The 26,889-nt window shown below is 41.3% G+C and overlaps 1 protein-coding gene across 1 annotated transcript in view; it reads left to right on the forward strand.

The window, feature by feature from the left end:
• Positions 1-3,919: 3,919 nt before the first annotated feature.
• DNAH3 (dynein axonemal heavy chain 3) overlaps positions 3,920-26,889 on the forward strand; it is a 190,638-nt gene continuing 167,668 nt past the window's right edge. Inside the window, exons 1-10 of the mRNA XM_023513826.1 lie at positions 3,920-3,949; positions 9,643-9,747; positions 10,716-10,938; positions 13,192-13,261; positions 13,626-13,797; positions 15,750-15,939; positions 17,458-17,653; positions 19,623-19,748; positions 20,967-21,162; positions 23,480-23,659. Coding sequence (XP_023369594.1) covers positions 3,920-3,949; positions 9,643-9,747; positions 10,716-10,938; positions 13,192-13,261; positions 13,626-13,797; positions 15,750-15,939; positions 17,458-17,653; positions 19,623-19,748; positions 20,967-21,162; positions 23,480-23,659 — 1,488 coding nt within the window. The remainder of the gene's footprint in view (positions 3,950-9,642; positions 9,748-10,715; positions 10,939-13,191; positions 13,262-13,625; positions 13,798-15,749; positions 15,940-17,457; positions 17,654-19,622; positions 19,749-20,966; positions 21,163-23,479; positions 23,660-26,889) is intronic.

The raw sequence follows: 26,889 nt of genomic DNA on the forward strand, positions 1-26,889 counted from the left end.
TTTAGCAAGCTGGAGAATAACTCTTTAGATATAGAGAGAAGCCCTTACAGGGTTGTAGTGACGACTGGTGCAATTATGGCAGGGAAGAAGCTATGGGACAGATAGTAGGAACTCAAATATTTGATGATATTATTACTTCTACTTCCTAATATTTCTGGAAATAATCAGTCTAGAAATAGATAAGCTCGGAGGTGATGGGTGTAATAAACGAAAAGATCGTGTTCTAACTCCTCCACAACAGAAAAGTGGAGCTAATGGTAGGGATCATACAACACGGACAGAGAACTGTTCCTAAATTCTTAACTATAGGTGACTTTGACTAGCTTCGTGCACTTTGCACAGCTGCAATAAATAGGTGCCTCGCCCAGGAAGATGTGGGGTACACTGCAACTATCAGATTTTGCCTTGGAAAGTTGATGGGGGGCTTCTACTGGGATTTTTATTTAAGGGTGCCATCTAGGGACGCCTCTGTGAATCTTCTTATTTCTCCTACCTCTGCCATTTTTGTGGGCCCAGCTAGGTTTTGCTTGTCTTGTGTGTTGTACTCCCTCCACCCCATCATGTATTCCCACATGGCTGGGATCCTAGCATCTCTCCATAGCAGCAGCACTTGGCAGTCAATGAACATTCAATAGATTGATAAAATAAATCCACATGCAGCCTCTACTATGCCTTTCTGTAATTAATTGCTGCCATGAGCTGAATGTTTGTGTTCCCCCAAATTCATATGTTGAAATCCTAAACCCCAATGTGATAAGATTAGGAGGCAATACTTTAGGAAGTTATTAGGTCACGAAGGTGAAGATTTCATGAATGGGATTAGTGCCCGCATGAAAGGGACTCCACAGAGTTCTGTTGCTCTCTTTCTACCAGGTGAGAACACAATAAGAAGCTCTCTGTCTGCAACCTGGAAGAGGGCCATAGTTGGAACCCCAACCATGCTGACTCCTTGATCTCAAACTTCCAGCCTCCAGAATGGTAAGAAATAAATGTCTGCAGTTTGTAAGCCAGCTAGTCTGTGGTACTTTGTTACAACAGCCCCAATTGACTTGCTCTCATTAAGCAACGATTTCAGGTCTCAGAAAAGACCTTCCAGGAGCACTGGGCTTTGAATAGAAATGTGTGGGAATTTCCTAGCAAAAGATTGAGAACCTAAACTGCTAATACCACAGAGACAGGGACATCCTGGAACCTAGCTGACCTCTCCTCCCTACATTGCCAGATTTAGCAAATAAGATAACAGGACACTCAGTTAAACTGGAATTTCATGTAAACAACAGATAACTTTTTAGTACAAGTATGTCCCAAATATTGAATGAGACATACTTACACTACAAAATTCTTTTATTACAAATATTAATTACCTGAATTCCAATCTATTATAACTGCACAGCCTCGGTTTTATCTGGCAACCCTGTGCACCTGGAGTGAGAAGATTGAGGAATTTGAGACCCACGTCCTTTCTTAAGAATTATTGAACAGAAAGTTAAGTCAGACAACGAACAATTCTAGTGCGGATGAGGTGTCCTAGGGGAATGAATGGTGCTTTCATTTTATTTGGCAGCAATTTTATTTATTTTTTGCTTTTTCTCAGACTGCATATAGGCTTATTCTTAGAGACACGTAACAGATTCCAGAATCAAGTTCAAGTTCTTCACCTTTAACCTAATTGAGTAGCTATGGGTAGGTTAGTTAATTAGTTTAGTGTGTCAGTTTTCTCAGTCATAAAACTTGGAATAATAATAACTTCTTCTGGATTGTTGAGAAGATTCAGAGAGATGCTATTCATTAAGTACTTAGCACCAGCTCTAGCAAATGGTACATACTCAATAAATGGAAGTCTATTGTTATTATTTTGGTTTTGAGCACAGGTAGACTTAAAGCACACTAAATTTCAGATGGAAGCATGACTCCTGCTCACACATAAGGTCATAGCATTAATAGCACCATAGCAGGCCCCTTCTAATTCTTTACTTCATTGGATTACAATTGCTGTTATCTGTGGGCATGAAGTTTCACACCTAGTATAGGATGCCTGGGAATAACCCCATGTCTGTCTAAAACCAAGGTCCCAAATCCTTTTACTGGCTCATTTCTTCCAACCACTATTTGAAACCATATATACATTTTGTAGTAGAGAGCACAATGCAAAAAATGATAAATCTTGGGGTTATTTTGAAAGTATGAAGAACCCAACTTTGTGGAAGGTATGACAAAAGGGGGGAAATGGAAGTCCTTGGTGCTATGCAATGATTTTCATAGAATATCAGAAATGTTTGTGCTCTGGGCAGGTACTTTATGGAAAAAGAAGTGGGCTCGGTGTCAACAGGACAGATTTCTAATTATATAAGCCCTACTCATGAGTTTTATCAGCTTGGAAATATTATATATTTTTCAGTTTTGGTTTCCTTGTACATAAAATAGAAACAGCATAGAGTGGTGGGGAAAATTGAATGAAAAAATAGACATGCAAGCATGACACCCAAAAAGAGCTCAGTAAGACTAACTTGGTTTTGAGAGAACTTTGAAAGTGATTATGTAACATGTGCCTTGAATTTTCTGTTTTTATTATGTTAGCCACAAAAGTTTATAGAATGCTCACACTGTGTTCGATAACCAAACTATCCCAGTTTTCCCAGGATTGAGAGGATTCCCAGGATGCAAGACTTAGAGTTAAAACTGGGAAAGTCCTAGGAAAACTGGGATAAGTTGGTCATCCTTCTATTGTGTGCAAATAGCTCTATAAGCATCATATCATTAAACATTTAAAACAACTCTATGTAGGAGATACTCACATAATTGCTATTTTACAGACAAAAAGGACACTTAGATTAAGCAACTTACTCAAGTTACATAGATGACTAATGAGAAGAGCAGGATCTGAAGCCAGACATGTCCAATAATAAAGCCCAAATACTTACTCATCATGCTACGTGCTTTTGGAACTCTCCAAAGACGTGGTCTCTTTTTTGCTTGACACCCTGAGTAGAGTGCCCATGGTGTCATGGCTCACAGCAACCTCAAACTCTCGGTCTCAAGCAATCTTGTCTGAGCCTCCCAAGTAGCTGGGACTACAGGTCCTGCCACAATGTCCAGCTAGTTTTAGAGATGGGGTCTTGCTCTTGATCAGGCTGGTCTTTAACTCCTGACCTCAAGCAATCTACCCACCTTGGCCTCCCAGAGGGCTGGGATAAAGGTATGGTCTAATATTACCACTCATCTTTCCATTCCTAAAACATTACTAAACACCCTCCCGTCTTCCTTTGTGTCATCAACACTGCCTGCTGCCCAGCTGGGGCTTCAGAAAAGGAAGACACCAGGATATGGAGCTAGATCAAGCCCAGTCTTGTATGTGGGCACTGCAGAGGCCCCTCCTTCCCTTAGCAACAGACGCTGAGGCCTGGTTACCAAGCCCAGGGCCTGCCAGTGTTAAAGCAGCCCAGGGAGGAGGGAGAAGAGTGCAGGCTGCCAGGGTATTGTTTGGAAGAGTCATTCCCTCCATCTTCTCTGTGTTAATATGTAACTCTGCTTCAATTTTTTTCTCTACAGTGAACAGCGTGTGCCTGGAAAAGTTTCAAGAGAGGAACTACTCAAGGGAAAGGAAGAGTGATCCTTTCAGGAAGAGTAGGAACTGGAGCTACAAGCCTAGCAGACATTCAAGGCTGCCCCTTCTTTCTCTAGCTTTACTTTCTCTCCTCCTCTACCAGGGAACTCCTCAGGGAGCTGAAGTCTACGACCTCCGAGAGGCAGCCCTGTGAATGGAGCTTTTAGAACATCTGGAAAGTTCCATTGTCCGTGTCATCCCCATTATGCTTTAAAGAAGTATAAATTTCAGAGCAACCAGATAGGAAGGGAGCATCCCTGGAGAAGCCAAGAGCTCTTTATTCATTCTTAGAAAGCTACAATTAAAGTGGACACTATGAGTGACATGGATTGCTCATCTCAGAAGGTAGGTGTGAATTTTAAAGCAGGTTTCTTTTTTTTTTTTTAACTTATGTTTTTAATGTGTGGGGAATTGGGGACTATGTGGGGAAGGAGATGTTTCAATTATAGACCAATTGACACATTAGATTCCATCGACTGAACAAGAGTGTTAATCACATTTTCACGTTGTCTGCTTTGAAATAACATTTTTGCTGAATTAGACTTTTGGATATCTTCAAGTTTTGCTGTAAAAAATTCAGTCATAAATAGATACTTGTTCTTCCTTTTCCCCTCCCTTTCAAAACCATTAAGCCATATATTCCAAACAACAGTTTTGAACTCTGGCTGCATGATAGAATATTCTGGGAACCATCTTAAAAACATGGAGTCTTGGTTCCCACCCCTAGATTCTCATCCAGAAGATTTGGGGCTCTATATTTTCAATTAAGATCTAAGTGATTCTGGTGTAACAGGTCCTCAGATGAGCATTTGGGTAAGCCTCCATGAAGAACATGAAAACCTCATGTGCAGTCAAAAATAAGCTGTCACAAAGTAGTAGACCTGTCCCAGGGTTTTGCAACCATTTTATCTCATGGCACAGTTGAACCTATGGTTAAACTTCTGCAGCACACTTAAATTATGTTGATTAAAAAAGAGTGAAAAAAATGTGCTTGCTGTGCTTTGAACTCTTTCAAAAATAATTTCATTAATGATCTTTAAAAATGTTCATGGCACATCAGTGTGCCACAGCATGCCAGTTGAAAATCACTGTTCTTTCTAACCTAGGTGCCAGAATCTTGTTTGTAAAATCCAAGATCCAACAGGTTGCCATGTCCAGAGGAGGATTTTAACTTGAAGTGTTATAAAATTAATGTAGATTTGTTAATAATAACTAAGCCCATGCCCTAAAATGAAAACTCCCTGAAATTTACCAAAGAGAAGATTTCAGTATTAATATTTTCAACAAATCTTTTTGAATAGGCAGGCAGTTCTTATAAGAATCTCTCTTCTCCCCCTAAAAGTGGCACAGGGCATCTTACCCAGATATTCTTAGCCAGAGATTTTAAAAAAATTCTCTTTGCTGTGTTCCAGAATTGATTTTGACGTGCTATTCTTGTGTGTGTCCCATGTGTTCCTGTCCATGGACTGAGATACTTTCTTTCTGCTTTCAGGATATTTATGACTTTTTTGTTTTTTTTAGAGACAGACTCTCACTTTGTTGCCCTCAGTAGAGTGTGTGGCATCACAGCTCACAGCAACCTCCAGCTCTTGGGCTTAGGCAATTCTCTTGCCTCAGCCTCCCAATAGCTGGGACTAGAGGTGCCTGCCACAACGCCCAGCTATTTTTTTGTTGCAGTTTGGCCAGGGTCGGGTTTGAACCCACCACCCTCAGTGTATGGAGCTGGTGCCCTACTCACTGAGCCACAGGTGCCACCATGACTTTTTGTGTATAAGTCTTAGTCTGTGCCTATGAGCTGGCTCAAAGTTTAATTTCTTTCCAGAGTTTCTGAAGAAACTCTGCTTCTCTTCATTGTGTTCTACAAACTCTCATTGTTTGCTTTCTTCATTATCCCAAAAAGAATTTATCTATTTGCATGATGCAGTATCTCTGTTCTTTAACTTGAGAAATCTTTTATTGACTTGGCTTCTGTGTCTACCTCTTGGGTGATTATAAATATAATTCAATCTGATGTAAACCCAAAACAATCTACAGGCTCAAGTAACCAAGAAGCCCAAGTTGGATATAGGCGTCCAGCTGACACCATTGGCTCTTTCTCCTTCTGGTGGCTCTGCTTTCTTCTATATTGGCTTTATTCTAAGACAATCTTTCTCTTACATAAAGCAAAGATGGCTGTTGGGAGTTCTGGTCATAAACATTCCTATGGTAGTAACCCTAATGAAAAGACAGTGCCCCGTGATTGCATTAATGTACACAGCTATGATTTAATTTAAAAAAAAAAAAAAGACATTGCCCCTTTCTTAGTAGCTGTAGTGAAAGAGTCAGGAATCCTCTGATTAACCCAGCTTGGCTCACAAGCTTATCCCTGAATTGATCACTGGGTCTAGGAGGATGGAGTATTCTGATTGGTCATATCTGTCACACACCTTGCCCCAGAGCCAGGGCTAGGACCTGCCACATTGTACAATGTGGACTAAAACTGAAGTAGAGCCAGTTATGTACATAGGGCTGTATCCACTTCTTTTGGTGGACTGAGTAAATTCACATTTGGTGTCAGGGCTGAAATCAGCAAAAGCACGAATGCCAAAACATAAATAATGTTAACATTCTGCTTGACTGAAGGTCAGGGCTTTTTCAGTTAACTACGCATTCCCACTCTTACTGTAATTTACTCAAGATGTCCGAATTGTGTAGTGCTTGTCTGTTGCTCTCTTAATGAAGATTTTTGTTTGAAACAGATTTAAAAGCTAGGCCAAAGAGAAGATTTCCACTGACCACAAAACCTTCTTGCTTGCAAAGACAAAATACAGACAGCTGTAACTTATCAATCCATTTCTTATTTCTGAGATCCTGAAAGAAATCATGAATGACCTCATACCTCTGAAAGTACCGTTGCCAAAATCTTCCTTGGATAGTATACTACCTGCTTTGGATGACTAGATTGCTTTCAGATTGAAATTGGAATTTCTATTTTGTTCACCCTCTCAGTGCAGACCTGCTATTAATTTCAGTGGTGAAAGAGGAGACTCTTAGAGATGATTGGTCAATTCTTGGATCCATGAAATTGAAGTCAAAAGCAGAAAGTCAGGCATAATAATTTAAAGTAGCATAGCAAGTTTTGTAAGATGAAAACAACAGGGTCAGTGATTCTCAAGTGCATTATGTTCAAGGTAGGGCTCAATCATTTCTACTTTTAATAAACTTCCATTAGTGAATCTGATATGCCACAATTTTTAAGAACCACTGAATTGGGCCATTATCAGATCAGTGAACTCATTCTATGTTTTCAAAGATCCCAGGCTCAGTATGCATCTTTGCTTATGACTCTACATGTTTTTGTTGAAGCTTTCTAAAGTAACTTGCCACATAAGTGATACTTATAATTTCCAAAATGTTGGAATATAGAATGATGTGTATTTAAAAACCACTGACTTAGAAGACAAGGCAGCCTATTATGTGGCTGGAATGTATTACCTGTCCTCTCTGAGCCTTACTTTCTTCAGCTAGATTATGGAGATAAAAAATCTCATAAGGTTGTACACTGCCAGGCACATAATAAATTGGAATAATGGTTGATATTGTTGTTCTTATTTAATGAGGAAGATGCTCCAGGGTAGACAATGGGGATTAATTTGAATCAGCAGTGAGGGGCTGGGGCATGTTGGGAAAGCTAAAAGCTAAATCATATTTCCTTTCCTCATTCCTACTCTCCACCAATTATCTTACATGACAGAATTTGCAGACCCAAATAAATCAAATCAGTGCAACAATGTCTCATCTTACATAGGAGTTAAGTCCAAAGTCATTACCTAAGGTGAAAATCACAGAGAGTCAAATGGCCCTTGAAACCTTCAAACTATCTTTAAAGTACTGCACAGCAATGCCTCAGGTCCAGGCTAGCAGTTTTTCTTCCAGTGTTGGGACACATTGCAGCTTCTCCATCACAGTCTCAGATGAAGTAGTTGTCTTGTGCATAGGGGCTTAGTCTTAAGTCAAAAAGACATGTGGTGTTGTTCAACAATGTCATCACTTTTGACTCTGTTCAAGAGAAGTGGGAAGGCAATTGTAACTTGAGAGCAACCCTGGGAGCCACAAGTTCATACATCCTTGCAGCTCACTGCCAAGTACACACTCAGCGGATAGAGTGGTGGACTCAAACTCCTACAGTGTAAATAATATTTTTCCTTTCTGCAGGAAGTACACAGATTTGTGTAGGTGTGCATTAAATACACACAAAATGCAAGGCCACTACCTAGGGAAATTTCTGTTTGGAACTTTGCTTATGTGAAAAAGCAAGAGTCAGGTTTGGGGGAGGTTTTTTATTATTATTAAATCATAGCTGTGTACATTAATGCAATCATGGGGTACAATGTGCTGGTTTTACACACAATCTGAAATGCTTTCATCAAACTGGTTAACATAGCCTTCACGGCATTTTCTTAGTCATTGTGTTAAGACATTTATATTCCACACCTAGTAAATTTCACATGTACCCTTGTAAAATGCACCGTAGGTGTGGTCCCACCAATTACTCTCCCTCCACCCATCCTCCCTCCTCCCCTCCCCTCCCTCTCCCCTTTCCCCTTCTTCTTGGGCTATAATTGGGTTATAGCTTTCATAAGAAAGCTATAAATTGGTTTCATAGTAAGACTGAGCACACTGGATACTTTTTTCTTCCATTCTTGAGATACTTTGCTAAGAAGAATATGTTCCAGCTCCATCCACGTAAACATGTAAGAGGTAAAGTCTCCATCTTTAAGGCTACATAATATTCCATGGTGGTACATATACCACAATTTATTGATCCATTCATGGGTTGATGGGCACTTGGGCTTCTTTTATGAGGAGGACCCCCCAGGTATTTTTGAAGCAACATCAAAAATACACTACTGGGACCTGATAAAACTAAAACGCTTCTGCACAGCCAAAAACACAGTAAGTAAAGCAAGCAAACAGCCCTCAGAATGGGAGAAGATATTTGCAGGTTATATCTCTGACAAAGATTTAATAACCAGAATCCACAGAGAACTCAAATGTATTAGCAAGAAAAGAACAAGTGCCCTCAGGTTGGGCAAGGGACTTGAAGAGAAACTTCTCTGAAGAAGACAGGTGCGTGGCCTACAGACACATGAAGAAATGCTCATCATCCTTAATCATCAGAGAAATGCAAATTAAAACTACTTTGAGATATCGTCTAACTCCAGTAAGATTAGCCCACATCACAAAATCCCAAAACCAGAGATGTTGGCGTGGATGAGGATAAAAGGGAACACTTCTACATTGCTGGTGGGAATGCAAGAGTCAGTTTTTGTTTTGTTTTGTTTTTGCCGTTTTTGGCTGGGGCTGGGTTTGAACCCGCCACCTCCGGAATATGGGGCTGGCGCCCTACTCCTTTGAGCCACAGGCACCGCCCAAGAGTCAGTTTTTTTTAAGTCACTCCCAAGAGTAGACTACTGGGGATGCCCTCAGAAGTTGAGCTCATCCCAGGGGGAAAAATAACCAAATTTGCTCATGGAAGGGAAGCCAAGGAGGAGACATTGGAGGAGAGACAGACTGAATAATTTAAAAAATGAAACAGGCATTTCACTGGGGAGATATTGGTCACAGGATACTAACTTTCAGTTATGAGGAATAATTTCAAGAGATCAATTATACAGCACGGTGACTATAATTAACAATATATTGTATTCTTGAAAAGTGTAAAGTACTCTCACCATAAAAATATTAACCATGTGAGGTAATACATATGTTAGCCCTTTATCTATGGTTAGTTTGTAAATATAATTGTCCAACCTTGTGTATATGCATAGATGTGTATATTTCAAAACATTGTTATACATCATAAAAATACATACAATTTTATCTGCAATTTTTTTTTAAATGAAACATATATCATGTATGGTGGGGGGGGGAAGGTGATTTGTGGGCAGAACTCTAGGCCTACTCCCTTTCCTGGGACCTTTTTAGTCCTTACCAACTTAAAGGTTTCGAAATCTTCCCCAATTCCTAACGGGTGGCTTTGTTCCTTCTTCTCTCAGATCGCCAAAGATGAGTCAATACATCACATGAGCCACGCCCAGAGGTGGCCAGAGCTGCCCCCTCTGCCCACTTCTGTTGATGAGGAACCATCTGAACTCTATAAGGTATGCACACCTGGCTGCCCAATGTCTGTTGAAGGCAACAAGGTGAAGAACACACCCTGCTTCTCTAGGTATTTAGCAAGTGCTATTGGGTGACAAATCAGACTTAACAAGCAGTCTTTGGTCATTTTTGCCACCAGAAGAGGCTACAGCAGTGTGGGAGATAGACCTGTGCCATTGTACAAAGGTAAGCTAGAATCTAGCCTTCCTGGCCAGGTGCAATGTCTCCCACCTGTAATCCTAGCATTCTAGGAGGCCAAGGAGGGAGGATTGCTTGAGATTAGAAGTTCAAGAACAGCCTGAGCAAAGCAAGACCTATCTCTACTAAAAATAGAAAATTAACCCAGGCATGGTAGCTTACACCCATAGTCCCAGCTGTTAGGCTGAAGCAGGAGGATTGGTTGAACCCAGGAGTTTGGGGTTGCTGTGAGCTAGGATAAGGCCTTGAACTCTATTCTAGGTGACAGAACAAGACTGTCTAAAAAAAAAAAAAAAATCTGACCTTCTCATTTACCTGCTATTTTATTTAAACTAAAATGAGAGTACCTATGTACCTTTGTAGCCATATCCATGAGGAATAAAGGTGAAAGATATCAATTACCAGACTTACAAAGTCATTGTTGAATATAAACTATTATCCCTGACTTCAGAATAATACAGTGGTCAGAGAAGTACAACTGGTATCTTTTCAGAAAGTATTTGTACTGAGTGTGCAGAAAGTGGAAGGTACAGCATGAAACTTGGGGGACTCTTGGGAGTCTCAGAGTGAGCAGAGTGAGAGCCCAGGTTCATCAAGAGATGCCCCTCATGATCTTTGACTCAATAGTACAAAAGCAATTTATGAAACCAAAATATTTGTACCCTCATAATATTCTGAAATAAAATTTTTAAAGTGCCATTGTAGTTACTAAAAACAAAAAAAGAGAGAGATGCCCTTCATTGTGCCTCACTCTGCATTTCTTCCCTTATAGACAGTCATATCACACAGCTTTTATCCCCCCTTGATGCAACGCACATCATGGACCCTGGCTGTGCCCTTCAAAGAGCAGGAACACCACCGTGGGCCCAGTGACTCCATTGCCAATAACTATTCCTTGATGGCCCAGGACCTGAAGCTGAAAGACCTGCTAAAGGTTTACCAGCCGACGACCATCAATGTCCCAAGGGACAAGACTAGTCAAGGGCAGCCATCAGGTATTTGTGGCAGTGTGTCATACCATTGCAGAATGGGGCTTTGAAGTGAAACTTCTACTTCCAGGTTCTAGTCCTGGCTCCCCCTTCTTGCTGTAGTTAACTTTGTAGAGCCTCACTGTCCCCATCTATGAAATGGAAATGATTATAACGGTTAACATTTATGGACCATTTATATATATCAGGCACGTGTGTTATTGCACATTTTACACCACAAATTACCCCAAAACTTTGTGGTGTAAAATCATTGCTGTGCGTGATCTCATAGTTTCCGAATCTAGACAAGGCTTAACTGGGTAGTTCTGGCTCAGGGTCTCTTGCAAGCATGCAATTAAGGCATCAGCCAGGACCATAGTCATCTAAAGACAATTAGGAAAGGCTCTTCTTCCAAGCTCACTCACGTTCTCAGGTCTGGCTACATATATCGTCCACCCCACACTGTTTATTGAGGTCTAAAATTCACACACAATCTTAAATCACACTTGGATATTAAGGGTTAGTTCAGTGAGTTTTGACAATTGTTTATACTGTATAGCCATCACCGAAATAAGATACAGGCCATTTCCATTACAAAAGAAAGTGTTCTTGTGCATCTTTTCAGTCAATTCTCTCTCCCACCCCAAACCATCACACCCCAGAGGGACCGCTTTCTGTTTCTGTCCCATGGATTCGTTTTGCTTGTGCTCACTTATCAAATGCAGACAGTGTGTGTTCTTTTGATAGACTCTTCCTAATCTAGCTTTTTATTTTGTATACCTTTGTCTGGCCTCTTAGGACTCCAAATTATCCCCCAGGCTTTTTACAGCTGGCTTGGGACTCCCATTTGGGAATCTCAGAGATCTGGCCCCAGAGATAGTGTGAGGTTTGGCCAGTCTGTCATTAGTCCGTAAGTGCTAATGACAGATTTAGTGCTAATGACAGATGGGGATTAGTGCTATCTCTAACCCCCATTTGAGTTTAGGACACATATATTTTATCTGCATGACAGTGCTGTTGTCTATCCAGCCTGTCCTCATGAGTGGTGAAGCCTTGCTTTGGTCCTGCGTGGATGTTGTGAGCCTGGTTTTAGTTCCCCATATCATGAAGTCTTTGGGATTCTGTTACACCCCAGGTATCAAACTCCTCAGTAGATCTACCTGCTTCTGCACCCAGAAGGCTAGTTTGTAACTTTTACTGCAATAGTGTTTATTTCTGGCTCACACAGAAGAGCATCTTGTTGAACCATGCAATGTCTTTTCAAATTTTGAGGGGCAGTGCCTATGACTCAGTGGGTAGGGCACCGGCCCCATATGCCAAGGGTGGTGGGTTCAAACCCAGTCCCAGCTGAACTGCAACAACAACAACAAAAAAAAAATAGCCGGGTGTTGTGGCGGATGCCTGTAGTCCCAGCTGCTTGGGAGCTGAGGCAAGAGAATCACCTAAGCCCAAGAATTGGAGGTTGCCGTGAACAGTGGAATGCCAGGGCACTCTACCAAGGGCAATAAAGTGAGACTCTGTCTCTACAAAAAAAAAAAAAAGTCGAGGACTATTTTGTCTATTATCGTTGTATTTAGAATATATTGAGAAACTCTTAAGCATGAACACAAGGTATGTCTTAACTGGTAGTCTTCAATTCTTTTAATTCTCTAAAAGTGTCGATTTAATATCTGTATATCTTGAACACTTCTCTGTTACTCATTTCTTCATCAAGTAACAGTATCTAGTTAAAATTTTATAGCTTTTATATCATTTATTGGATTTATTTGTAGTTACCTTCTATTTATTGCCAATGCTGTTGGTTTATTTTATTTGCCATCATTATATGCTGATTGTTTTTCTATTTATAATAGTCACATAAAATTTCCTCTAAAATAAGTGCATTGAGTTTAAAAGCCTGGGTCTGTTTTAAGAGAAATACTAAATAAGAGAAATACAACCAACATGCATATATTTAGAAAATGGAGCATGCAATGTTGGAGGGCACCTGGAGCAGGCAGTTATTAACACTTGTCAAACGTATGGGTGATTGGAAAGTATGCTCATCTCCACTGGATAGCTGGGGAAGCTGAGGCCTGAAGTGATGAAGTCACTTCTCCAGGATCACACTTTAATTAGTGATGCACGTGGGACCAGAACCCACATCTTCTGTGTCATCCGCCATCCTGTGTACACTCCCCTTAGTGTGCTCCCAACTATTTCAAGAGTCTTGTCCCTATGGGCAAAGAATGGCCAAAGACCACTGCCCATCATTGACATCTTTCTTCTCCATTCCTCCAGCAACTAAAAGCTCATCAGAGCCCGTCACAAAGAAAATGAAATTCTCCAGAAACAAAGAGGATCACACTGGGTAAGGTGACACTGTGGGTACCAGAGAATGCAGAACAATGGGCTGAACCCCCAGGAGGCAGTGGTCTCATTAAAGCCACACCCTGCTTCTTCACCTCAAACTGTTCCCAGAGGCCCAGTGGACTCCTGATTTTAACTGTCTTGATCAAAAAAACATATTTAGATTCTAAACAAGAACAAAACAACTGAACAAAACGATCCTAACTTACCTCAGAGGTGATCAGTGGTTAGGTACACACATGCCATGTCGGATGACCCAGAAGAGGGGCACCTCCACTGCAGAGCCACTCTCATCAGGTTGGAGAAAGTAGGCTGACACCTGTACAGAACCGAGCACCAAGGGCTGAGCCATGTCTACATTTCAGGGTCAAATTGGCCTGGAACACAGCCCCCTCACCTGCAAAGAAAGAGGTTGATTCATCTGTGACATTACCAGGAAGCAGACCAATGAGTCCAGAAGAGCAGATTGTTGTGATGTTACAGCAGGAGACAGAAGTAGAAAAGAAGGAAAGCAAACCATCGGAATCAGACCTGGAGGTACATTGTTGTAACCTCTTTTCTTTCAGTTTGCTGAGTATTACTCTGGGCATCTCAGTGATTCTAAACTGGAGAACAGGAGAATCACTCAGGGAATGTTTTTGAAATACCAAAGTTCAGAGTCCATGACACACCACTGACTGAGGGGAGTGTGTGTGTGTGTCCACGAGCACGAGCTTGTGCATGTAAGAGAGAGTTCTGTGCTCTAGTAAGTGATGGAAATTGATGCCTTTGAGTCATTGTAGGATGTAGATGACAAAAATGGTGGCCCATAGGCTAATGCTGCAAGATTTTGCAAAACCAAAAAATAGGACACACAGTTAAATTTGAATTTCAGATAAACAATGAGCAATTTTTTAGTATGAGTCCATCCCAAAGTATCCTATATTTCATGTGGCAGTCTTACCTATCATTGGCTGAATTTGGCCCATGGATACGTTTTGAAGATGAGGGAATTCTCACATAAGCTACATTTCCAACTTCTCTTGAAAAAATTAAAACATTTGGCACTGAGCAGCAGCTACCACCTTGAGATGAGAAATATAATCCCTAATTTCTCCCTGTCCCCACCATTCCCTGTTATTTTCTTATGTCCAGCCCACTTTCACTTATTAACATGACCTGCCTGTCTCCAGATAGACATTTAAGTTTCCAATCCCTGTCTTAAAAGAAGAACAAAACTTTAGAGCAAAACAGCTTGTGAGTTTATAGCATGTAATAAAATTGATAATAAAAACTCACAGTAACTGAGTACGCACTATTATCAAAAATCCCATATTTAACCCTCTAGCTACTTGACCTTACTCAAGAACTGGGTGCTCTGCTTACCTCCTTTGTCCAGTTGTGAAAATTGGGGTATAGACTGATTAAGCAATGTGCTCAAGTTTATATAGTAAGGGACAAGACCAAGACTTAAACCAGGTCTGGCTACTGCTACAGTCTGTGCTCTCCAGAGCTCTGCAGCATTTCTCAAACTTGCCTGAAGATAAGGATCACCCGGGGTGCTTGTCACATCTATGGCTTTGACTTAAAATTTACAAAAGCAAACTTTGTAACCAAAACATATAAACACACACACCCCCCCATAATAAACTGCCTGAAGAGGTACTGGGAGCCTGCATTTTAACAAGAGCTCTGCCCTTCTGCTCCTATACACAGGCAGTTCTTAAAATCAGGGAAGTTTGGCAATACTGCCCTGTATAAGCTGCTAACACTAATGTTGGAGACACAGGAGCTGCAGTTACAGGCAGCAGCCCCTTCTGCCCAGACAGTTGACACTGAAACTGAAAGATGATTTCATGTCCTGTCCCCACATGCTGAGCGTCTCATCCATCTGAAGCAACTCATTCATTCCCAGAGCCACTCAGCCATCTAGGAACTTAGAGGCAAATCCTAAATAAATAAAACTTCCTGAAGTCGCCAGGTCACACTGGCCATCTTTGTTTTGTTTGCATTGTTTTCTAAACTCAAAAACCCATGGTTGGATTAGAAAAAATATATCTTAGGTCTCCCTCAGACTTTGGGGATACTTTCTGCCCACTGATAGGCACACGACATAGGATCAAAGTCCTTTGTAGAAGATCATTGCTGTTCAAGAGGGTGACTTATCTGAACCCATTTTAGGAGCTTATCATTCCTCTTCTTAAAGGTCACCACATGTGCCAGCTCCATCCTTGGCCTCTGTCCTCATTCCACTGTTCCTATTTGTGTGGCATTTAACAAATCCTTCCTTATACCCCACTGAAATCTCTCTGGCTTTGGTTGAGTCCTTTGTAGTTGTGGGGGAAATATGTCAGTTGTGATGAGTGCAAAGCAGCAAGCCCAGAAAGCAAGATTTTAGCCAGTGAAGGTGAGGATGGGTGAAAGGAGTCCCTTGGCAGGTGATGGGTGGGAGACGTGGGCACAGCTATCCAGTCACAATCATTTACTTGCTGGTGGTTTGTTTATGGAAGACATACTATTACTATTTGACCAATGGAATCCGCAAAGACATGATTGCCCCCGAGGAGGATGAAGTGATGGTTCGGATTTCAAAGCTGATTTCTACCACGCTGACAACAAATCCCCCCCTGGAACCCCTGATGGAGGCCCTCGTGTTGGAGAAGGAGAATGACTATTATAGTAGCCTCATGAAAAGCATAGGTAAGGCCGGGCATCAAGGGGGCTGGGGATCCTATGTGGAGGGCACCTTCTTTCTTTTCCCTTTATCAGTCACCACCCTGATTCCGCTGAAAATGGCAAAAATATCATTTAACCTTTAATTGATTACTGGCTCCCCACCCCAGCCATCACTACATCAATGTGCATCCACACATCTTGTTAAAATGAGGATTCCGATTCAGTAGATGAGAATCTGGGATGCACTGAGAGTCTACAGTTCTAACAAGCTCCCAGGTGACGCAGAGGGGACTGATCATGGGCAACCCTGTGAGTGGCAAGAGCCTACTTAAACTTTAAAATGTAGTTCAAGAGCTGCCTCTCCTCTAAAGTCACTTTTGTCCCTCTGCAACCTAGGTCACCATCATTCCATCCTCTGCATTCATAGCACTTGTCTCTGCTTTCAACTCAGCCTGCTTTGAAATTTCTCTCATGCCTTTATTTCTCTATGGTTATTTACCACTAGCACTGTTGCTTCATTTCTCATGCATCTTTGTTCCCCGATTAGATGATGAAGGATCTATTATCGATCCTTCCTTCCCTCCATCCTTAGTGCAGCACTCACTGGGTCATTTGGGAAATTTTTGATAATTGGTGAGTGATGTAAAACATCCCAAAGGGGAGGAGTGATCCTATTATTTCCCTTAACTTGCTATATTTTTTTTTAATTTTTATTTTTTTGTGATAGAGTCTCACTTTGTGACCCTGGGTAGAGTGCTGTGACATCATAGCTCACAGCAACCTCAAATGCCTGAGCTCAACTGAACCTTCTTGCCTCAGTGTCCCAAGTAGCTGGGACTACAACAGTTATCTTTATCAAGTTGTGTAGTTATTTTTATTTTTCCAACTAGCTTTCCAGTTGTGCCAGGGTGATAACTCCTTATCTACTATAACTTAGGGCCAGGCTCCTAAGAATAATCATGGAAGGTTCTTCAATTTCAGCTCCAACTTCCTTCTCTAGTCGTATCACCTTTAACGTCACCATTTGTACTAGATATTCCTGCCATGGCATTGCCCCAGCTCCTCAAGTGCACCACACAGGTGCTACACTTCCTCACATAGTGTTGCATCTGCCCCTGATGCTCTGAATTTCTTTTCTTATCTAATAAACTCCTACGTTACTGCCTTTGTGAAGCTTTTACCAATCTTTGTTTCCTTAGCATGGAAAAAATTTGGTCTCTAAGTTTCGATTCTTCCATATCTGGTGCCACCCATTGTGTTGATTTTTTGGTGTGTAACTAGTTTGATGTGAGAAATCAACGAGGTATCAGCAAATACTTGTTCACTGTCATGCACGATGCTAGTTGTCCTGACAGGACTCAGCTCCAGGTTCTAGATGCTCCAAACTGTGAAGTCATGCTCCTTCTTCCTATGAAATATCTTCAGAAAGAAAACACACATTAACAGAGGGGTGCTTCCCCAGTTGAGTTATACCCAAGGGATTACCCATGACCTGCAAATAGACAGAGTTTAATTTCAGGATGTTTGCGATGTTTGTTGTAGTTGATTACATCCTCATGGATCCAAAGGAGAGAAAGAGGCTTTTCATCAAGAGTGTCCCCCGCATGTTTCCCCAAAGAGTGATCCGGGCCCCTGTGCCCTGGCACAGCGTCTACAGGAGTGCCAAGAAGTGGAATGAGGAGCATCTGCACATAGTGAACCCCATGATGCTGCGCCTCAAAGAACTGTGGTTTACAGAGTAAGGAGCGCCTCCCCTCTCTTTCCCTCTCTTTCCTTTATTGCTTCCACAAAGAGGTAAGCCCATTAATGCTGGGCACAGTGGCAGCTCCGCTGTCCTTGCAGCAAAGCGGGAGAACAAAACTCTAAGACCAAAAGAGCTGATCAACTGTAAGTGATGACTCTCCGCGCAGGCTTAAATGGCCCTCGTCTGTGCTCCCAGCGCTGGTCTCTGAGCACTGAGTGTCCTGGTTAAGAGCACAGACTCAGAGCCAGGCTGCTCAGGTTCAACTCCCAGTTTTGCTGCTTCATAAGTAACATGGGTGTGTTACATCACTTCCCTGTGCCTACATTTGGGAAAATAAGAGTTCCTACTTCATACCATTGACGGGAGGAATAAATAAGTTAATACATGCAAAGTACATGGAATGGTGCCTGATATAAGTAACCCAATAAGTGTTAATTTCCTCCTATATCCATTAGGACACTAAATTATAATTTATGCTTATTTGTCTTTCTCTAGCCTATGAGGTAGATGGGGTTTGGGTCTTATTCCTTTGTGTAACTCAGTGACAGCACAGGGCTGGCAAGCAGTGATCTCTCAGTTATATTGTTGGAGTCCAGAAGAGACAGAGTTCAGTTTTTCCTCAGTTTCATTTCTTAAAAATTGAGATAAAACTCACATTTCATAACATTCACTCTTTTAAAACACAAATGTGGCACTTTTTAGTATATTCACAAATCTGTGCAGTCCTTACCACTATCTAAATTTAAGAACATTATCATTACCCCAGAAAGAAACCCAATGACCATTAGCAGTCACTCCCCAGCCCTCTTTTCCCTCAGCCCCTGCCAACCTCTAACCGACTTTCTGTCTCTATGGATGTGCCTGTTCTGGACATTCATATAAATGGAATTATGCAGTATATGGGCATTTGTGGCTAATCTCACTAAACATAATACTTTTTGATCATCATGTGTCAATACTGCATTCCTTTTTATGGCTGAGTAATAATCCATTGTGTGGCTATGCCTCACTTGTTTATCCATTCATCAGTTGCTTATAAACACAAACATTTATCTATTCAGCAGTTGCAGTGGGCAGGGGAAGACTGTGGCTTTTCTTGTGGGCCCCTTAAGAGGGGGTACAAATCCTAGTGGGAGAATAAAGACACTAAACTTCACTGAAAAGTCATGTTTGACCCTATTTCTTAGATGAGTTAAGGGGGGCAATGATAATTTAAAGGAATTATTTCTAAATGAATGGAGTAGACAACAGGAAGAGAAAGGGTGGACCTGGCATCTAAGAGGCCTTGGGGACAGTGTCAAAGTGATCTGGGAGAAACAGGCAAAGGTGAGAGTGTCACAGGAAAAGGCAGAAAGAGGTACATCCATTCATTAAGTATTCACTGAGTTCCTACAACGTGTTGAGGAATGCTGTGTCTGTCACGACAAGCCAGCTCCCAGGGTGAGTGATGGTGTTCCCTAGAGTGGAACATTGCGGGTGCAGGTCAAGGTCAGGACTTTTTGGTTCAAATCTAAGCAGACCTTCCAAGTAGTCTCAAGTAGCTCACCCAGAGGCCACATTGAGGTTTGAGTACAACCACCTTGATAATGATGACGATGCTTTGCCTGGCCCTGTGCTCTGGGTCCTCAGTGTTATAAAAAGCTGTGATTTGGACAGTTCATATCCTAAGTTGCCAGCCAGCCCAATGCCCACTTGGTGCCAAAGCCCCATTCCTAGATGAGTTACCCAGAGTGAAGTATGCAGAAGGCTCAACAAACACCTCTTCAGTCTATTCATTTATTTATCTCCTCTTTGTAAGACTCAGACTAGCCACAGTTTCCTTAGACTCTCAGAGTTTCCAGACATACCATCATTAGTTTGCTCATGTTTCCTCCCACTGAAAGATGATAATACACACCCTTTGAACCTCTCTTGTAGGATTTGTATCTTTTAGCTTAGGAAGCTTCTCTCTCTCCTTTGGCAGGTTTAGAGACCTCAGGTTTGTTCGAACAGCAGAATTGCTGGAGGGAAAATTGCCTCTGCTGCCTCAGGAGTATCAGGAAGAGATCCAAAAACACTGCATGGAGGCACGTCAAGTTCTTCTCAACAAGTCAGTATCTGGCCTCAGGATGGGGCTCTGTTACAGTCACGTAAAGACTGAAAACTCTGAAATGAAAAGTGGTGCCCAGCCCGAGGCCTGTCCCATGGACATCCTCTGTCCTCTTCCTTCCATGTCCAGCTGCTCTTTGCTCCCCATTCCTAGTCTCCCTCTGCCTTTTGGAAATTCTCTCATTACCATTCCCTGTAAGGGTAACACTTCCTTTCCCTTCCTCTGCAATCCTTTAGGCCTATCTGGGTTACAGAATAATGCACTGAATAACTTACACAGACATTCAGATGGTCCAGAAAAAATAGCTTCAAGGTTTTAAGGTCAGGGAGTTTTTAGACCAATGGTTCTCAACCTTCCTAATGCCTCAAGCCTTTAATACAGTTCCTGTGGGTCGTGACCCACAGGTTGAGAACTGCTGTTTTAGACACTTAAAATATTCCTTTTTCCTTTGCAAATGTATACAGGACTATATCCAGAGCCAGAGAAATTCCCTTAGTAAAATGAAGATAATAATACTTACTGATAGTAAGTTTCTATTATAGATTTCTGTTATCATAGAAAATGTATATGCAATAGTTGGTGCATAGTATATGCTTAAGAAATGCCATAATGATTACCTCTGTGACTACAACTGCTAGAGTAGTACTTTTCTTGCAGAGGACAGATGTGATAGGATGAAAAGGCCAGAGGATCCCACTGGGAATTAGAAACTGGGGCACTTGAGTAGAAAGGAGCAATGAAGTGCCCTTTCTTCTTTTATTTGTCTGATATCTACTCTCAATTTCTGAACAGCGGCTGCCACTAGAGTTTCTCCTCTCAAGTTTTCTTTCTTTTCTCCTCATCTCTCCTTTTTCCTATAAAGTCTGAATCAGAAGCCAGGCACCTTCCAGAGAGAGAGAGAGAAGTTGCACAAAACAGTCCAGTTCCTTATGCCCCTTTACCCCAATTTCTGATTATAACCTAGACTCTTTCAGCAGGACATGCCACCAATATCCTTTGTCCATTTGGGTATTGCCAATGGAAGAACAGCCTCTCAATTCAAATCTTGTTACTTTCTTCCTAGGAAAAGAGTATTGGCAGGTGAGGTGGGCAGGAATGTGAAAACACTGATTGACAACAAGGGTGTTTAGTGGGAAATGAGCCCTCCTTCATCTCCACAGAGTGGCTGAGAGGACTCCTCAGAAGAGCTGCTCACAGGACCCCTTCCTGTCCTTATAGGTGGATCCCCACTTGTGCCCAGCTTTTCGTCACACGGAAGGATCACTGGGTCCATTTAGCTCCCAAGAGTGACTATGACTCCTCTAGAAACATTGAAGAATATTTTGCTTCTGTCGCATCCTTCATGTCACTCCAGCTCAGGGAGCTGGTCATTAAGTCACTGGAGGACCTTGTTTCCTTTTTCATGATACACAAGGTATGTAAGAGACCTGCAGTCGGCCCTGCAGAGAAGAATCAAAATGATTAGAACAAGTATTCCTTCATGTGTCTTGTGTGTCCTCAGCTGTGAGCCAGACCCAAAAGGGAAATGCTTGACCTCCACACACATCCGGAGATTAATTCCTTAAAATGCTTTCTTTAAATACGTGATGAGCTTTCTTGAGTTAATCATTCACTAGTAAATTGATTAAAAGTCTATAGAATTGGAGAAGTTGTTAAGAAAATTTTTTAAAAATGAATAAAACGGAATATGTACATTTTGCAGTTTAGGGAGAATGGATCACCTTTTCATCCTCTGTGGAAGGAGTTGAAAAAGGTTTTTGCTCAATATTTAGCTTGATACTGAGGAGGTGTTGCATATATTCATTGTAGATATTGACTTTTGTTCTTTGGTCTTTGAAAAGGACAAAAGTTTTTGTTGACCTAATTAACAACTTTCTTCATGAAATTGCATCAGTGAAGTAAAGATAAAAACTAAAAACACTAAGTCCTAGTTTTCAAAGCTTCATAGCATTCCCTCCACTTAGTGAGTCAGGGGATTAAGGAAAATTCTTTTGACCACATACACATTTTACTATTTAAAAAAGGAATAAAATTTAAAATTGCCTGGTTATGGACAGGCATGGTGGCTCACACCTGTAATCCTAGCACACTCTGGGAGGCCGAGGCAGGTAGATTGCCTGAACTCAGGAGTTCAAGACCAGTCTGAGCAAAAGCAAGACCCTGTCTCTAAAAATAGCCAGGCATTGTTGTGGGCACCTATAGTTCCAGCTACTCGAGAGGGCTAAGCAGGAGAATCACCTAAACCCAAGAGTTTGAAGTTGCTGTGAGCTATGATGCCATGGCACTCTACCCAGGGTGACAAAGTGAGACTCTGTCTCAAAAAAAAATTGTATGGTTACAAAAGGTTAAGTTTTCCAAGTAAAATATAAATTAACAATTGACCCTTTGCTCAAAAAATATAGAAACCAGTGCTGCTAGCTTTTGACTGCAATATGCACTCAAAAGGGGACCAATCTACAGATGTCACTGTAATCCTCTACTTTGCTAAGTAGAAGAAACCCAGATATGGCAAACAACTTCACTTTGAAATTCCACACAAAGGGAAATATAAAATGTTCACGTGTCTGAAAAAAAGAGAGATATGTATAAGTATTTGATATACAGTGATGTTCAGCAAGTGTTTATCAATCATATTCAAATAGATCTAGAAATCTCTAAAATCAATACTTTAATGAATAGTTTACAGCTGCCCTATGGCAGTTTCATTAGGTAGTGTAGTTTATGAATGGTATCCTTTGTTACTAGCTTTTGTAGGGAATTAGAAATAGCTCTATGTCAATATTCATGTCATAGGAAGGTTGACATTTTGGGTGTCTAAAATAGACTATATGCTCATTTGCAACACCATTTGAGGCATTCAGATAACTATTTATACTTTTGGATCCAATCAACACATTTTTACTGAGCACCTACTAAGTGCTAAAGGATTATCTTGGTTATTTTAGAGAAGAGAGATGGATAATACACAGATTCTGCCCTCAAGTTGAGTAGAGAAGATAAGATGTGCAAATACCCAGGCACAGTGGCTCATGCCTGTAATCCTAGCTCTCTGGGAGGCTGAGGTGGGTGGATTGCTTGAGCTTAGGAGTTTGAGACCAGCTTGAGCAAGAGTGAGAGCCTGTCTCTACTAAAAACAGAAAAATGAGCCAGGTGTTGTGGCAGGAGCCTATAGTCCCAGCTACTCAGGAGGCTGAGGCAGGAGAATTACTTGAACCTTGAAATTTGAGGTTGCTGTGAGCTATGATGACACCAGGGCACTCGAGCTTAGGCAACAGAATGAGACTCTGTCTCAAACAAACAGAAAGTAAATAAATACATACATAAATAAATAAAAAGATGTGCATATAAATTCCTGGAAGAGAAAAAGATGAACTAATACAAGGGAAGTGGCAATACAGAAGTGGAGGGGATTATATCCAGCTACGGAACAAGAAGGCTTCCCAGAGGAGGGGATTTTAAGCTGAATTTTGAAGGATAGGAAGGGTTTAGAAATTAGGGTGCAAAAATTACCAGGCAAAGTAAGCAATACTGAAAAAGGGACAGAGCATGAGCTCAGAGTGAGCTAAGCTATATATAATATGTAAGCCCATATTTTAAGGGTATATAGTATATGGTACCTTTCATTTCCTCTTTTTCTGGTGTGCATGTAGTACTATGAATGCATAAGACAAACTCCTTTGATTTTGGAAGCCTAGTTTTACAACACTTGACATACCTTATGTCTCCTAAAGGATGGGAATGATTTTGAGGAGCCCTACCGAGAGATGGATTTCTTTATACCTCAGCAAATCATGATCAAACTTGAAGTCAAGGAACCCATTATTGTCTTCAATCCATCTTTTAATGACTGCTGGGAATTAATACACAACTCTCTCTTGGAAATTATTAAGAACTCTAATGGGATCCCCAAGGTATAGTATTTACTTAACATTTGTATGTTTCTTCACTTATTGAATAGAATGTATTTTAAATGGTTATTTGTATAAGACACAGTTGATGTGATATTCAGTTAAGGGAACTTCACTTTGGGGATGTATCGTAAGTATAACCCCTGAGCCTCAGGAAGATGATTTGGACTATTAAGAAATGTCCATGCAGCTCAGAATTGTTCTCCTAACAAGGGCTGTAGGAGTTACTTTGTGAGAGAGCATAGCTTCCTATGATGCCTATGTCAAAGGAGCAGATGTGTCCCAAAACAGATACAGTAACGTGAGTTAATAATTTATTATGCATCAAGTGCCATGAACTTGCCAAAAATTTGGATAAATTTCATTTTGAAGTTGCACTGAATCCTACTATGGGCAACAAACAAACTTATTGACCATGAGTCTACTAAATAACTTTGTTTTTTGCCCACAGTAGGCTTCTAGAAGAGAGAATAACCTTTCTCTGCCTGGCCCAAGCCTTTTCCAGTTTCCTTTCCAGGGTAGAGTTATCAATCAAATTTCAGATGCTGATTGGCAAACATTTACTACTACTCAGGGTTATCCATCTGGATGTGACTCTTTTGAGCTCCACCTTCTTCTAATTCCTCCTAGGTGGTTGGTATGGCAAAAGGTGCCAGGGTCCAGTCCTGTGTAGGGAAGGGACTCTATGGTATGTCTCTGTTTCTGTCTCTTCCTCTCCCACCTCCAATCTCCATCTTCGTCTCTATCTCTTTCTACTTCTTCTTGCCCTCCCTACATGTATATGCTTGTAGGAACACTCTTCTCTTTGCAATTCTGTATTTAGAGGGCTCTAAGGGCTCAAGGTTAGAGCTGGGGTTTGTAGGGAAGCATGAGAAGGCACATGCTCCAGCTGATTTCACTAGAAAGCTTTGCATTTAGAGTTTTGAACCCAACCAAGCTTGAAAACTGGGTGTGTGTGGAAGGGGAAAGAAATAGAAGCTCTCTTGCAACCAATATCCCTAGGAAGGAAATGAAAGAGAAGACCCTGTAATTTGGAGGGGTAAATGTGGAACTTGGAGACCGATAGAGTACCTATGATTTGAGTTCTCCTTCACAGCTATCCATCAACAAAGTGTGCAAACAACTGGGTTGGGAGAGGCCAGGGCACAGGTGGCTGTTACTGCAAATTTGTGGCTGCTACTACTCAATTTAGGGAGTTGTAATGCTGAGAAGACATACTCACAGGTCACAGTTTGTAGCAACTTTGAAAGCGAGGCCCAAGTAAATACCAATGAATTTACCAGACTGTAAGAAAAAACAACACAGGCTCTGAGTTCTGTATCCAGTGATAACCCAGCACTGACTCGCTCCTCAGAATGTTTTATCTCTGAGCTGGTTAGTTAAAATTAAAAAAAAAAAAAAATAGTTCCTCTGGTTGACTAAAATAATCTCTAAGAACAGCAACACGTGGGCAATACCTCTGCCCCCTACAAGTCCTACTTATTTATAGTTAAACATGAATTTAAAAGTTGAAGGGGAGGGAAGCCAGCAAGAGACTTATGGAAATAGAGCAAATAGCATTCAAGTTGCAGAAGGAAAGCAAGAAAGCCTATTTCTGAGAAAGGAAACCAAAGTAAATATGAGAAATTGTTTGTCTCAGCAATACACCAGGGGAAAACAAGGATGCTCTAATCAGCCGGCTGGAGTGAGAAGAGGCGAATGAGAGGCAGAACTCAAATGAAACTGGATGAAATAAGGAAAGAGTTTTATAATACAAAACCTGCAATAATTAAATCAACATTTGCAACCACCCGTTACTTTCATAATGGAGGGAAATATATGACTGTGGAAAGAGGCTAGAGCCCGGCTCTCTCCTGCTGGGAGAATTCTTTCACTCAAAGTGTCAGGGAATTCTGAAGTTGGAGAAGAAGTGCAGGTGTGAGCATTAGGGTGATGACAAAACCAGTGGGGATCAAGGAGTCAGGGAGATAAGCAGAAAGTAACTGTTAATTACCCAGAAAGGACATGATTGTTCTTAACTCAATTTCACAGACCCCTCTGTAGCGCTTGGGAAAATTTGCCATGTTGAAAGATCATCAAGAGGTATTTCATCCTCTTTGGGTTGAAGAACATTCCCAAAAAACAATCCTGTCCACCTATGATCTATCTCATAGCCAGGGGACAATGATTGTGCTTCCCTTTACCATTTCATCCATGCCATTGACCAACACCAAACCCATTTCCATGCCTTTAGCCATTGTCTGTAGTATGGCCACAGCAAAGCTTCTCTGTTGGTTTAAAAACCTTTGGATTGGCAAAAAAAAAAGACTGATCATTTGTACTTGCTTTTTCTCTTTTCTAAATTGATACATTCTCATCAAAGGCATATAACTCCTAAAACTCTGTAAAGCACTCTAAAGACCAGTCACTAAAACCTTTCTTAGCAGACACAGCAGGGGAGGACAATGGGTCCCCAACAGGGATTTTGCAGCCTACATGCATTATGCAAATGAGAACATTCTCAGAGATAGACATACTTGGTTAAGAAGTCAAAGTTTGGCCGGGAGTGGTGGCTCCCACCTATAATCCCAGCACTCTAGGAGACCAAGGTGGGTGGATTACTTAAATTCAGGAGTTTGAGACCAACCTGGGCAAGAAGGAGACCCTGTCTCTAAAAAGAGCTGGGCCTTGCGCCATACTGTAGTCCCACCTACTGGGGATGCTGAAGCAAGAGGATCACTTGAGCTCAAAAGTTTGAAGTTGCTGTAAGCTATGATATCATAGCACTCTACCAAGGGCAACAAAGTGAGACTCTGTTTCAAAAAAAAGAAGTCAGAGTTTAAATTCTCAGAAGCAATACTCCTGGTACCTCATGCTCATAAAACTATAGTTTTTCTTTCTTTCTTTCTTTTTTTTTTTTCCTGAGCTGAGAGGAGAATCTAGTATGTCTTTCCTTTATGTCTAGCGTATCTGAGAAAATGGCAGCTCGGAGAAGAGAATTAGTTTACCTAAGGTCACATCAGTTAATGGCAGAGTCAGAATTAGAATCCATGTCTCCTGGAGCTTTTCATTAGAGAGAAAATGTGTGTAGTAGGGAAGGAGGGGGGCACTACTCTTACGTTATGGATTTAACTAAGTGCCAAGCTCTTGCTAGGCCCTGGGAATACTACAGTGAAGAAGTCAGTTCCTCGTGGTATTTATGTTCTGTGACATACCTGGAACAGCTCATTACACATTCATTTAATTGCAGTTGT

This window comes from Otolemur garnettii, unplaced genomic scaffold (genome assembly GCF_000181295.1).
Source record: "Otolemur garnettii isolate 467f Iridium unplaced genomic scaffold, OtoGar3 scaffold00044, whole genome shotgun sequence".
Taxonomy (NCBI): Eukaryota; Metazoa; Chordata; class Mammalia; order Primates; family Galagidae; genus Otolemur; species Otolemur garnettii.